The sequence below is a fragment of the Thamnophis sirtalis genome, unplaced genomic scaffold (assembly GCF_051295495.1).
Source record: "Thamnophis sirtalis isolate CommonGarterSnake01/CBP01778 unplaced genomic scaffold, rThaSir2_p1.2 scaffold_3, whole genome shotgun sequence".
NCBI lineage: Eukaryota > Metazoa > Chordata > Lepidosauria > Squamata > Natricidae > Thamnophis > Thamnophis sirtalis.
In genome coordinates this window covers 168,593,287-168,607,376 of record NW_028261383.1, presented here as the reverse complement: position 1 = coordinate 168,607,376, position 14,090 = coordinate 168,593,287, and the positions used below count along the sequence as shown (strand labels likewise).

At 42.3% G+C, this 14,090-nt stretch overlaps 1 protein-coding gene across 2 annotated transcripts in view; it reads left to right on the top strand.

Annotated features, from left to right (window-relative positions):
• SRPK3 (SRSF protein kinase 3) overlaps nucleotides 1-13,439 on the top strand; it is a 53,198-nt gene extending 39,759 nt beyond the window's left edge. For both annotated transcript variants that reach the window (XM_087710856.1, XM_087710857.1), the window contains 5 exons: nucleotides 272-369; nucleotides 5,311-5,418; nucleotides 6,511-6,580; nucleotides 8,295-8,387; nucleotides 11,206-13,439. In XM_087710856.1, coding sequence (XP_087566982.1) covers nucleotides 272-369; nucleotides 5,311-5,418; nucleotides 6,511-6,580; nucleotides 8,295-8,387; nucleotides 11,206-11,390 — 554 coding nt within the window. In that variant the 3' untranslated portion in view covers nucleotides 11,391-13,439. The remainder of the gene's footprint in view (nucleotides 1-271; nucleotides 370-5,310; nucleotides 5,419-6,510; nucleotides 6,581-8,294; nucleotides 8,388-11,205) is intronic.
• Nucleotides 13,440-14,090: the final 651 nt, after the last annotated feature.

Below are 14,090 nucleotides of genomic sequence, written 5' to 3'. Positions count from 1 at the left end.
CAGCTTCCCACATTGGAAATTACATGCCACAATCCGTCCACCATTCCATCCCCTCCCTTCTTAACCAAACTTCCTAAAGTTGTGGCAGCACATTATCCCTGAATGAAAACTCCTCCTTAGGTCTGATTTCCATATCATGGTGACCCTCCCCCTAAAAATGATGCTAGAGCAGCATTTCCATTCTAGAGGGGAGGTGTGTGTGCTTTTGATTCCGATTCCTCACAATGGTTCTTGTTTGTTTTCTCTCTTCTTTTCTACCATGTCCGTGCAGCTTTTGGCACTTCTGAATTCTTGGTGAACCCTTTGGAACCCCAAAACGCAGACAAGATCAGAGTGAAGATTGCAGATCTGGGCAATGCTTGTTGGGTGGTGAGTAATTCATGCATATCTCTTTCCCCTCCCCAATAACGGTGGCTGCTTGTAGGGAATGGGAAATTAGGGTTGTGTTGCAAAAGGTATCTGGCTTGTTTAGGAAGTTACAAAATGGAAAGTCATGAAAATTCCTATAGGAAGAATAAGGAAAACTTTTACCCTGAAGGGGAGAAATGGTATTAACAGAGTAACAGAATAATAATAATAGAGTTGGAAGAGACCTTGGAGTCCCAACCCTGTGCTCAGGCAGGAAATCCGATAGCATTTCAGACAAACGGTTGTCCAATCTCTTCTTTAAAATTTCCAGTGTTGGAGAACCCACAACTTCTGGAGGCAAGTCGTTCCGCTCATTGTTCTCACTGTCAGGAAATTTCTCCTTAGTTCTGTGTTGCTTTTCTTCTTGATTTGTTATGTGAAGGGAAATACTTAGAGACATAGAGTTGATTTTCTTCCAATTCTGTTCGTTTTAGCCCTTGTTTATATCTATGTGTTTTATTTATATTCATCAGCACTCCTCTCATATACGCTTTGCTTGCATCCCATACGAATTCCATAGATGTACCCTTATTCATATTCAAAACAAAATATTCAGATAACAATTTTTTACAATCATTAATATACTTTTCATATCTAAATAAGTTTTCATTCAATCTCCAAGACCTTCTTGCCTGCACTACCCTTCCCAATTCCATCCAAACTGGGTTATGATCCGAAAGGACCCTCGCCGCAATCTTTGTCTTCTTGACCCTAGAAAGCAAATCATTAGTGATTAGTATAAAATCAATCCTTGAAAGGGATTGATGTCTATCAGAGAAGAAAGTGAAATCATATTCCTCTGCGTTTCTTTCTCGCCAAATATCTCTCAATTCAAAGTCGTCCATCATGTCAAAAAAAGGTTTGGGTAGCTTTGCTCGCATCTTAGTATTTGGGCGAGAAGTCTTCTTATCTCTTTTAGTGTCTATCACACCATTCCAATCACCCAATAGTATACAGGACCTATAGTCCCACTGTACAACAGAAACAACATAGTGGAAAGTTACATGTTTGCAGAGTCCAGAAATTCATGATTCATTCATTCATTCATTCATTCATTCATTCATTCATTCTCTCTCTCTCTCTCTCTCTCTCTCTCTCTCTCTCTCTCTCTCTCTCTCTCTCTCTCTCTCTCTCTCTCTCTCTCTCTATATATATATATATATATATATATATATATATATATATATATATATATATATATATATATATATATATATATATCTCTATCTATCTATCTCTATCTATCTATCTATCTCTATCTATCTATATCTATATATCTATCTATCTATCTCTATCTATAACTATCTATTTATCTATATATCTATATATCTATCTATATCTATCAATCAATCTATCACTATCTATCTATATTTATCTATATCTTTCTATCTATCTATCTATATCTTATATATCTATCTATATACATCTATATCTATCTATCTATATACATACATACATACATACATACATACATACATACATACATACATACAATATATATTCAGTACAATATATATATTATTGCCTTTGCTCCTTCTCCCACTCATCAACAGCCATTTCCCTGCCTACCAGCCTGCTTATGAGCCGCCCGGCACTTGAAATATCCTGTCGGTTTCCCCACTGTCTTTGTTGGAAGCCATCAGGAAGTTGTGAGGGGGTACTTCCTTAACAACCCACTATCCTTGCTTAACAGCGGGAATGGAGTCTACAGGGATTGCCATCACTAAGCATTGTGGTCATGTGACATACATTACAACCACATTGCTTAGCAACAGAAATTCCTGGTCCCAATTGCCGTAGTAACAATCGTGATCTTATATCCCTTGAGAATGAGAAAGGGAGAGGATTTATTTATGCTAATATTAACAGCTGCAGCATCCGAAATATTTTTGCACATTTCTGCGTTACTTGGTTCGTTTTACCCCATTGGCATTTAAGATGCTATTTTCTTTTAAATGCTTTTCAAATAGGTGGTGAAAACGTTGCCCAGTGGTTGTTGTTCAGAAGCGAATTCTTATATCTAGTTAACTGTTCAATCGGTTTATCTAATTTACTAAGTTTGTACAAAATTCAAAATATTGAAGTAGCCACACTGGCTGGCTTTGCGCAACGTAGTAGGTTTGTTTGTGGTTGGCTAGTTTGTAGTTCAGCACGTCGTGTGGATGTATATTTGACCACTTTTGGGACTCCCAGAATTTTCAGCAGTCTGAGAAATTCAGGGAATTTAAGTCATATGGCTGGAGGTATTCTGGTTGGGGAAGACTGACATAAGAAAGCTGACTTTATGTTCCAAATTTGAGGCAAGTTTGTTTGTTTTTTGGCTCACATTCATGGAGCCAGAGGTATTCATGAACTTGCTGAATGCTTTTCACAAATTCTGCTTTTGCTAAGATAATGGAAGCTGTGAGGCAATGTTGCTTTTAGCTTCATTTCCAACCGTCCATTGAATAATTAGGAAAGAAAACCACGAGACTCCATTGATAGAAATCAAGTGTACTTTTACTAATTATAAATGATCAGAAGCGTAGCAAAGCGAAGACTGATTATTTAGGCGCGAAAGCAAATGATATATAGAATAACCCATTCCCCACCCCTTGGCATCCCAGTTACAGTCCAACCACAATTCTCCCAAGTGTCAGGTGTGAGATAACTTCGAAAGGCATCACCAAGATGGAATGCCGGTGCCGTTGGCCTTGGCGGGAAACCTCCTCCGCGTGCGCAGTAAGACAGGCAGCAGAAACTCCAGAATCTTCCTCCAGCACAATTAGTATTCCCCTCCCAAATACCATGCCCCCCCTCCCCGTTTCAATGGCAGCCGAAGCAGCAGCAAAGCAGAGGCTGACACCAACTTTCTAAAACAAATGCCTTGCAAGGTGGTTTTGTTTTGTTTGTTTTGCTAACTTCCCCTAATTAAATTGCCAGGATACGCTAAACCACAATGTAACCAATCACATTGGAGCCTAATCTGTGATTAGTTGATTATATGAACTTAGCCCAGGTGATAGATTTATGGTTTGCTATCTCTTGGAAGCCAGACAATTGGGTTAAGTCAGGGGTAGTCAACCTTTTTATACCTACCGCCCATTTTTGTGGTTCCACCACAAAACCGCGTTCGACTAAAGCGCGCTCGACGAAACCGCGTAGCTGACGTCATCACAGCGCAACGAAAAAAGCACGCTGTGAGCGCTAAAGCTAAAATTAACCCCTAAACCTAAACCTAACCCCCCGAAACCTAACCCTTAACCTAACCCTTAACCTAACCCTTAACCTAAAGCTAAACCTAACGCTAACCCTTAACCTAACCCTAACCCTTAACCTAACCCTAAACCTAACCTAACCCTAACCCTTACTTTAACGTGAATCGGCTTGCTTTCAAAGCGCTTTTTAAAGCGCCCTTTTTTTTCCGCGGTCGCTGTTGTCGCGCTGCTGATGACGTCAGCGACGCGCTTTAATCGGGCGCGCTTTAGTGGACCGCGGTTTTGTCGTGCCACGCATTTTTGTATCTCTGTTAGTAGTAAAATTTTCTAACCGCCCACCAGTTCCACAGTAATGGTGATTTATAAAGTAGGGAAGTAACTTTACTCTATAAAATTTATAAAGCAGAGTTACAGCAAACCCCCTAACGCCCACCATGAAAGCTGGAACGCCCACTAGTGGGCGGTAGGGGCCAGGTTGACTACCACTGGGTTAAGTTCAATTAGCTGTGAATAATTGTTGTGTCAGCCCAGCCCTTGAGTCTGTCTTACTAAAAAGAACAGGGGGGACAGAGAATGGTTGGAGAACAGTGTCTGCAGATGGAATTGAAGAGAGAGATTTTCTGCCCCAGCATTCAAGTCGAATTCAAATTGGGAACGAGACTCTTTATCTTTTCCACATAAAGAGCTGTCTTCTATTTTGAGACTAAACTTGGTCTAGTTTTTGTTTTGTTTTTTTCCAATTATGCTATGGAGGAAATTTCATGACGAATCAGAGTTTTCCCCTACCCTTAAGCATTCCATGCCTTATTTTGGTGAAAAGATCCCAAATATTTCATTTTTTTATAGTCCCTCAATGGTGGCAGATATTAATGCATTGATAGTCCAGAGCGCAAGAATTACATGAAAGGCATTTGATACCATGAACAAGGTGGGCTCTGTTCCTGGGAAGGTTACTTTGGGGGTGTACGTTAGGGTGGTGTTGTGGCCCGGCAGGAGCCGTTGGAGCTGCCACCACACTCCGACAGTGAGGGGGCTTATGAGTCGGCCTTGGAGAAGGTGGAGGACCCTGGACAGGGTGTCGACTCCGAGCAGGGCGAGGAGAGACTGGTTGGCCACCAGGTGGCCGCAGAGCATTGGATCAGAGGGAATGTTCAGGAAAACATTTGGGAGTTGTATCAGGATGCAAGCAGGCGCAGGGCTACTCGGCGTAAAGAACAACAGAGTAACTCCAGGAGGTGATTACGAGCAGCTGATGCTGATCAAGATCCCCTCCTGCTGATAAAAGAGACTGCTGATGCCACGCCCTGGTTGCAGAAGTCAACGTTCTCATTCATGTTCACAAATTAAGCCAACTTGGATAAGTGGCTTGATAAGAGAAGTCTGTTTGGCAGTGCTGCGTGAGTTATAGGACTTTTGCCAGAGCAATTATCTTTGTTTCTTTTGGGCTCGCAGCCAGCAAGAGCCGGGACTGATTAAAACATTCTTTTGTACGTCCGTTTGGCTTTCGTTCCTGAACGGAGAAGGGGGGGGGGGTTCAGAACAGGTAGGTAGGCTAAAAATCTTGTAGGAGGAATTGGACATGGCAGGAAGAATATTTGGGTCATTGTTTGAAAGACTGTCCAAAGAGTTGAAGACAACGAGGATATATGCTAGGCACACACCAGAGGGGATGGATGGCTCTTCATTCTCTGCTTAATTTCTTTAGCACAAACATTTTACAGAAGACATTCAGACTCGGCAGTATCGGGCTTTGGAGGTCCTGATTGGTGCTGTCTATAACACTCCAGCTGATATCTGGAGCACAGCATGTATGGTAAGTTCTCGGGGAAGTTTCTCCTCCGGCTTCTTTGTAACTTTTATGCTAAATCCTGCTGACAGTTGCTTTTATGCGGAATAGATTTTTAAAATCCCGACACAACTTCCTGTGCAATTTGCAGCTAACCATCGGCTGACATATTTTTTCAAGTTGTGCCGTGAATTCCCTCGCAACCGCAAGTAATTTTGTCACCTAATTCATTATCTTATAAACAGCGAGCTCACAGTTTCTTCATCTCCCTGTGGTGGTTGTGATAATAAGCAGACTTGTTTCCAACTGGGTATGTAAATGTGAGGTTGATGCTTGTTTGTATTTATAAGGTAATAACTTTGCATTTAAAGCAGTAAAACAGAACAAAAGCCCTTGCCAAATCCTAAATAAATTATTTTAGACGTCTTTAACCGCCCAAAACCAGTAGGTAGTTTTCCCTATACTTCAGAGACAGATAGATCAGTGTTTCCCAACCTTGGTGACTTTAAGTCCTGTGGACTTCAACTCCCAGAATACCCCAGCCAGCTATGCTGGCTGGGGGATTCTGGGAGTTGAAGTCCACAGGACTTAAAGTCACCAAGGTTGGGAAACACTGAGATAGATAACCTTAAACACGCAGCAAACAATTTTGAAAGATTCTTGAGTTACTTTTAAATGATGATTAAACAATGTGTGTGAACTGTACATTTAGGAGTCACAACCCAGATTAATCACCTGAAATCTTTTGTCAGGGGTGATATACCACTTTCTGCTGCCAATGAGTAGCATGTTGCTGATCCCAGCCTTAAGATAACCATGTAACCACATTTGCTGAAGCTAATTTTAGATGAGTAATATGTAAAATCCAGTAATACGCCAAAAATGCCAGCGCAGTCCGTTCCCTTGTAGACTCGTGAGCTGATTTTTAGGGTGCGATGAAATAAACATTTAAGCACTACTTACTCATAGCTCTCAAGAAAGAATTGTTTTGAGAATTGGAATCCTGAAGATGATTCATTTGGAATATCATGGGTTCTGGGGAAAGGGTGTTTTATTTTAGCTCCACTGTACCGTTATCCCCATACACAAGATAAACTCACTCCCTCTTTTATTCGGCAGGCTTTTGAGTTGGCAACTGGAGACTATCTCTTTGAACCTCACTCTGGAGAAGATTATACAAGGGACGAAGGTAGGGAACACCAGCCAGTTGAACTGAGGAGGGTGATGGGTGCGGAGCAGGCATGAAATGCTCCAGTCTTCGCTACAGATTCGGAACCAGGAGCATGTGTGCGCTTGCTTCAGGAGCGCCCGGCACTTCGGTGCATGTGCAGAACCTCCTGCACAAGCCCAGAGCGTCCATGATGATGTCCGGGTGGGTGGAGCCTCCTGCCGCCGCCACTGCAGGTTCACCCGAACCGGGGCGAACCAGCAGAATACCAGTTCTGGTGTGGAGTAGTGTTTCTCAATCTTGGCGCTTTTTAAGTCCTTAATGGACTTAACAGGAATTCTGGGAGTTAAAATTCTGGGGAAGGCTCTGATGAGGGCTCTGTGTCGGAGGCAGAGAGGGGGCCAGAGCCGGTTGCCAGTTATCAGCTGCCTTCAGAGTCAGACACCAGTGAGGCAGACGAACAGCTGGAGCCTGTTCCCAGTGTGCACACGTGCAGAGTTACCAGACAAAGGCAACAACTAAAGAACAGGGGTCGACTTGGGAGTAAGGCGAGATGATGAATTGCCCCTCCCAGAGGAAATAAAAAGGAGCGAAAGGGGAGTGGAATTTGCAGGGGACAATTAATTGGTTAGTGACTCTCTGAGACTCCTTGCCAAGTTCTGCAGATATCGGCCTGTCAGCTCTCCAAGCAAGATAAGGTCTGTGACCGTAAATCCACCTTTGAAAGACTTTGCCAGCTGTGAATGAGCAGAATAAAAGGGGTTTTGTTTTTGGGGACCAGGAGTTTGTTTCATGCTCTTGGAAATCCTTGGTCAGAACACCTTTTCTGACGTAGCATCTGCCCTTTGGAACCCCCTCCTTCCGGAGATCAGGATGGCCCCCTATCCAACCCTGCTGGCCTTTTGGAAGGCCTTGAAGACCCAGCTATGTGCCTGGGTTAGGAGCCACAAATGTGTGAAGGGCACCATTTACTGGCTATGTTGACACCAATGTATTATAATATCTCTTGGCTGCTATTTGTATTTATTTTTTTGTATTGTATTTTAACCATTCCAATTTTTTTTACGATTGTTCGGTTCCACCACAAAACCGCGTTCGACTAAAGGGCGCTCGACGAAACCGCGTAGCTGACGTCATCAACAGCGCGACAACAGCGCGGAGAAAAAAGCACGCTGTAAACGCTAAACCTAAAATTAACCCCCTAACCCTAACCCTTAACCTAACCCTAACCCTAACCCTTAACCTAACGCTAAACCTAATCCTAACCCTAACCCTTAACCTAACCCTTAACCTAACCCTAAAGCTAACCCTTAACCTAACCCTTACCTTAACTTGAATCGGCTTGCTTTCAAAGCGCTATTTAAAGCGCCCTTCTTTCTCCGCGCTCGCTGTTGTCGTCCTGTTGATGTCAGCGACGCGGTTTAATCGGGCGCGCTTTAGTCGAGCGCGGTTTTGTCGTGCCACGGATTGTTCACGTCCCACTGGTTTGAGATGAGAGGCTATACAAATTGAATGAATAAATACTTCCTATTGCTACCAAAGAGAAAGTCCTTCACCTGACATTAATTCTTTTCTTTTGTCTTCAATACCCAGCCCAGTTACTCCAAGATGTAGAAATAGGAGGCCCTCTCTCGGGCTTATAAACCCCAGACTTCCCTGTATTCATAGCTTGTAGCAGAGTTGAGTGGCCCCCTCCAAATGGGGGCTCATGGCACTAATGCTTTCCTTCTTTCAGATCATATTGCCCACATTGTTGAATTACTTGGCGATATCCCACCACACTTTGCTCTCTCGGGGCGGTACTCGCGTGAGTACTTCAACCGGCGAGGTGAGTTGGAAAATGTAGCCTTTGGAGGGTGACCTTTTAGAGGAAATGTTGCTCCAATGCATGTGGGTTCAAAGTTTGTTTAAAGCAGGGGTAGTCAACCTTTTTATACCTACCGCCCACTTTTGTATCTCTGTTAGTAGTAAAAAAATTTAACTGCCCACCGGTTCCACAGTCATGGTGATTTATAAAGTAGGGAAGTAACTTTAGTTTATAAAATTTATAAAGCAGAGTTACAGCAAACCCCTACCGCCCACCATGAAAGCTAGAACGTCCACTAGTGGGCGGTAGGGACCAGGTTGACTACCACTGGTTTAAAGGAAGAGAGTTGAGAAAGATCAAATTCTTCTGAACAAAAAAAATCAGGCACAGGGTGAAGGTTGGAAAGACGTAAGTTTTCTGGGGAACCAGTACAAATAGTGGTCTGCCTGCTTGCAGTAAATTGTAGGAAGGTTGCAGTGTTTACTGTGGTGAGATCCAGAAGGAAGTTGCTTTCATGCAGAATCAGCTTGTAAACCTTGATTATATGAACTTAGCCCAGGTGATAGAATTATGGTTTGTGGAAATACCATCCCCAAGAAAACATAAACTGGGATTTGAAAAAGACACCTATAACAATAGAAAAAGAAAGGGAGGGAAGAAGGAAGGAGAGGAGAGGAGGAAGGAAGGAGAGAAGGAAGGGAAAGGAGTGGAAGGTGGAATGGAGAGAAAGAGAAGGAGAGATAGTAGGAAAGGAAGAGGAAGAGTGGAGGAGAGGTAAGGGAAGAAGAAAGAGGTAAGGAGAGGTGGGTGGAAGGGAGAGAAAGAGAAGGAGGGGAGGGAGGGAGGGAGAGAAAGAGAAGGAGAGAGAGTAGGAAGGAGAAGAAAGAGGGTAGGAGTAGGGGAGAGGTAAGGGAAGGAAGAAGGGGAAGTAGAGGAGGAAGGAAGGAAGTAGAGAAGGAAGGAAGGGAGAAAAGAAAAGAAAGAGAAAATAAGGTGGTGTTACAGCAGATGCTGGGTATGGTAAACAAAGCAATCCAAACTATACCTTATAACCTTTTAAATGGAATAACAAAAGTATAAGAATGACAAAGAAAAAGAATAACTATGTGAATGTATACCTATAATTGTACGTAAGAGAATAAACGACAGTGAAAATATAAAGCACAATATAGGTAAATAACATTTGGTTATAAATAGCTAAGTATAAATAAATATAGAATAGTACATAAAAATGGATAACGAATAAGGGGACCATGAATGCAAGATAGAAATGTATAGAAGGGAAAACACTTAACTGCAAAGAAACCGATACGGAACTGCTGTATGATATACAATGGGACTTATTGTTCCTATGTTGTTTTAAGTTATGTGTCTGTTTCTGTTGATGTGTTTATGTGTATAAAATAAATATATATATATATTAAAAAAGAGGCAACCCTCCAAAAAAAGGAAGAATTATGATTTGCTATCTCTTGGAAGCCAGACAATTGGGTTAAGTATTCAATTAGCTGTGAATAATTGTTGTGTCAGCCCAGCCCTTGAGTCTGTCTTACTAAAAAGAACAGGGGGGACAGAGAATTGTTGGAGAACAGTGTCTGCAGATGGAATTGAAAAGAGAGATTTTTCTGCCCCAGCATTCAAGTCAAATTCAAATTGGGAACGAGACTCTTACCTTTTCCACATAAAGAGCTGCCTTCTATTATGAGACTAAACTTGATTTAGTTTTTGTTTTGCTTTTTTCTCATTATGAGAAAAAGGTTGCAATGTTTACTGTGGTGAGATCCAGAAGGAAGTTGCTTTCTTTTCTTTTTTTTAATTCAGCAAGGTTGTGTAGATAGTTTTATTTTCCATTTTCCATTTTCGTACAGTCACACATATACTGTACAGAACCAGGGCCATATAACATTGAACAATAAACACAGCCATTCCTCTTGTCAATAATACCCCCCAAAATAGAAACCCAATGTACCTCCTCGACCCACCATACACCCTTTCTTTCGCCCCCCCTCCAACTTTCCGTCTTCCCACCATCATTCCCCTCTACCCTACTTCCCCTCCCCCTCTACCACACCTCTCTCCCAATACACTCCCTCCCTTCCTTCTCCCCCTCCCTCCAATCCTCTCTCCCACCCTCTCTACCCCTCTTTCTTCTTTCCCTCTACTCCTCCCTTCGGTGTATTTCTACTATCTATTAATATATTCAGCTTGTCCTATTTTTACACTGGAATTAAAGAGCAACAGTATACAAGTGCAATCGTGTTACTTTAAAATCTAGCACATACTATATATCCCCCCTCCCCCCTAAGACCCCACCTCCCTTCCCCCCCCCCCAACTTCCCAGAGCCCGTACACGGTGTAGCTTTTTAACAAACACAGTCTAAAATATATTAAGACAAAGGAAATTTTAAAAAAAGAAAGTCAATAACATCTCTGCGTTGAACTCAGCTTCTTGCTGTTGCACTAACTTTAAGCAGTTGAGATTATTCCTAATCTTAAGCATAGGCTATCTGTAATTTCTTAGTCCCGTATTTGTTTTGTGTATAGTCAATCCATTTTTTCCAGTCTCGTTTATATCTCTCATTTGATTGGTCTTTAAGATATGCCGATACAGAAGGAAGTTGCTTTCATGCAGAAGCAGCTTGTAAACCTTTATATCATGGCTGTATGTCAGTGTCTTCAATATACAACCATTCTCTATTGATGTTCTCTTGTATCTTACCTTGTACCCGTATGGCCTTGTGAACTTAAAACATGCTAGGTTTGCTGCTGATCCCTGTGTCATCACAGTATCTCAGCTGAGACCTTTCCAACTTTCCCGTCTGTTTGCCTGTCTTGCTAGGGGAACTACGTCACATAAAGAACCTGAAGCACTGGGGATTATACGAGGTCTTGGTGGAGAAATACGAGTGGCCTCTCGAACAAGCGGCCCAGTTCACGGACTTCCTGTTGCCCATGATGGAGTACATCCCAGAGGACCGTGCTACAGCTGCCCAGTGCCTCGAGCATCCATGGCTAAACTCTTAGGGACAAACCTTGCTAAAACAAACTGATAAGAGGAAATAAGGGAATTCTGGCCCACGTGGCGTTTCCAGGCTCGTTGGTGTTAGCCCGCTTTCCTGGAGTGATGGATGTGGGGAAGAATGTTTACTCCTCTTAGTTCCACGATTGGAGACTCTCTGGCTGATCAAGCTGGAGTTCGTATGGCTGGACTGGAATCCCACGCATCAATTTATGGCTACTTCTGAAGCACAAATGAAAGATGACCAGGATTTCTTGCCCTTTTTTCTTTTGTTAGCATATGCCTTCTTGGTTGACAGTGGCCATCTTCTCTAGGTGCCATTGGAATAATGCTGTTTGACTGCTTTTTAACCAGTTCTGAGATTTTTTGCAGGTGTTTTTTTTTTCTCTCTCTCTCTCTCTCTCCCTTTCAAGGTATAATGTTTAAAGGTTCCCACCCTTAAAAACCAAACGAGTGTGACAGAAAAGTAATTTGAGAGGAATGGGTACGTGTAAGGTGGATGGTGAGTTTGGATGTACCTGAGTGTTGGAGCAAGAAGCTGGAAAGAGCTGCCAACTTTTTGTTGTTGGAAGAAAATATACCCCCCCTCCCCTGCCTAAACTTCTATTTTAACTCCAGGAAAATGTGGCCTTTTTTTGAGCAACAACTTATACAGGTGAATGAAATTTTGTAGAGTTACATGATATTGATGTAGAAATTTAACAGTGGAAGCATGTGGCGGTATGAGAAGACTAATGGCAAAAGAAATAGAACTACATAAATAGCAAAGTGGGAGAGGAAGGATTCTTATTCCAGTGGGTTCTGAACACTTCGATAAAGATTTCTGGCATTTTCTGGGAAGATTCTCTAAAGTTGCGATTAGCAGCTGAATAAACAGAAGGATGTCATAGCATCCCTCCTTCAATGAGCATTTATGGCCCCTTTCCATATTATTAGACTATAGCCCCCAATATGCATGCTTTTCACTAATCAGGGGTTGCCTATCTGCTCATCATTTGATATCTTGAGAAACCCAAAAAAACAGTTGCGATTGGGAATTTTTTTTTTGAAAGGGATGTAGTAAGAATTTTTTTAGCAGCCTGGTTTTTCTAATATGCCTTGTGAGGTCCAATGTTGTTTTTACTTCTATGCTGTTTCATTTCCTTTAGCCCGTTTTTTTTTTTGTATCCAACTTTTGAGACGGTTAGGAATAGAGAATAATCCCCGTTATCATTTGCAGGATTTGGGGGGGTGGGGAGGGAGGGAAATCAAGCTAGCTGTATGTGTGCGGTTAGTGTGTGTTTTCTTGGCAGATGTTTGGGGTTGTTCACGTTGTTGTCCATCTTGGGCTGCTGTCACAACTCCTATTCTGATTTTCAATACATGCTACTTGCGATTAGCATTTTTTTTTCTTCTTCAAAGAACGGCTGCTCGTGAAAAAGCTTTGAGCCAGATGAGCAAAATGATTGAAGCTACTTTGTGCCTTTTACAATGGATTCTACCTATTGTTTGCTGGATGCACTGAATAGGGAAGGGAAGAAAAGTGGGAGCTGTTACATATAAAGTCTCCCCCTCCCCTCTTCCACTTCCAAATGTCCTGGGAAAGGAATGCAAAAGAAATTAAAGACCTGGAGCCAGGAGTAAAGCCAACATCTTTTCCTTTTCCTAGAGAGACTCTTTTGGAGCTAAGCTGGAGTTCCCGTTTCTGTGGAAAACTGGATTCATCTCCCTTGAATCTGGAGTCTCTGGTGTGACGCTGGGACTAAAAGATGTGGTTCTGATTCCCTTGAACACTCCAGTCTCAACCTGGGGCAGTGGGTGGGCAACATCTGGGTGAAAATATCGTTTATACCAAAGTTGTGTGTTGCCCCAGAACCAAACCCAATGAAAGCGAGACAACTGTTTTCTTGCACTGTTATCTCCCTAATGAGAAGCCATGGCCTTGATTTAGAGGTGCCCCATGTGTGCCAGTGTTGGGGGGTGGGGGGAGGGAAAGTACGCGTGTTTTGAATGCTGTGCTGTTACAGGGATTGAATTAAAAAAAAAACTTTTTTTCATTAAAATATTTGCAATAACTTTTGAGTCTTCCTTTCTTGTGGACCATCTGTAACAGGGACGGGAACAGAAATGGGCCACTTTGCACAAACGTTGAAGCTAGCAGTTTTGACAACGCTTCCAAACTGGTTCCTGCTCAACTACCCCAAATCTATTTTAAAAATCCATGCTTTCTGCAGCAGGAATATTACTTTTCTTTTAAATAGAACAGCTCATTGCGTCAAAATTGAAACGGGAAGACTCAGAGTACCATGGCTCCTTTGAAACTCCATTCTGCCAACAGCGCAATAACAATAGCAATAGCAGTTAGACTTATATACCGCTTCATGGGGCTTTCAGCCCTCTCTAAGTGGTTTACAGAGTCAGCATATCGCCCCCAACAACAATCTGGGTCCTCATTTCACCCACCTCGGAAGGATGGAAGGCTGAGTCAACCTTGAGCCGGTGAGATTAGAACCGCTGAACTGCAGATAACAGTCAGCTGAAGTGGCCTGCAGTCCTGCACTCTAACCACTGCGCTACCTCGGCTCCTCTAACAAGAGTTAGGCAAATTAGAAAATCTATGTTATTCATATGTTGGGGGGGGATGCATTGTAATAAGTGTGAGCTTTTATTTTCTAAATCAAAATAATTATAGTTTTTGTGTCGTCTGATTGTATAAAAACGATGGT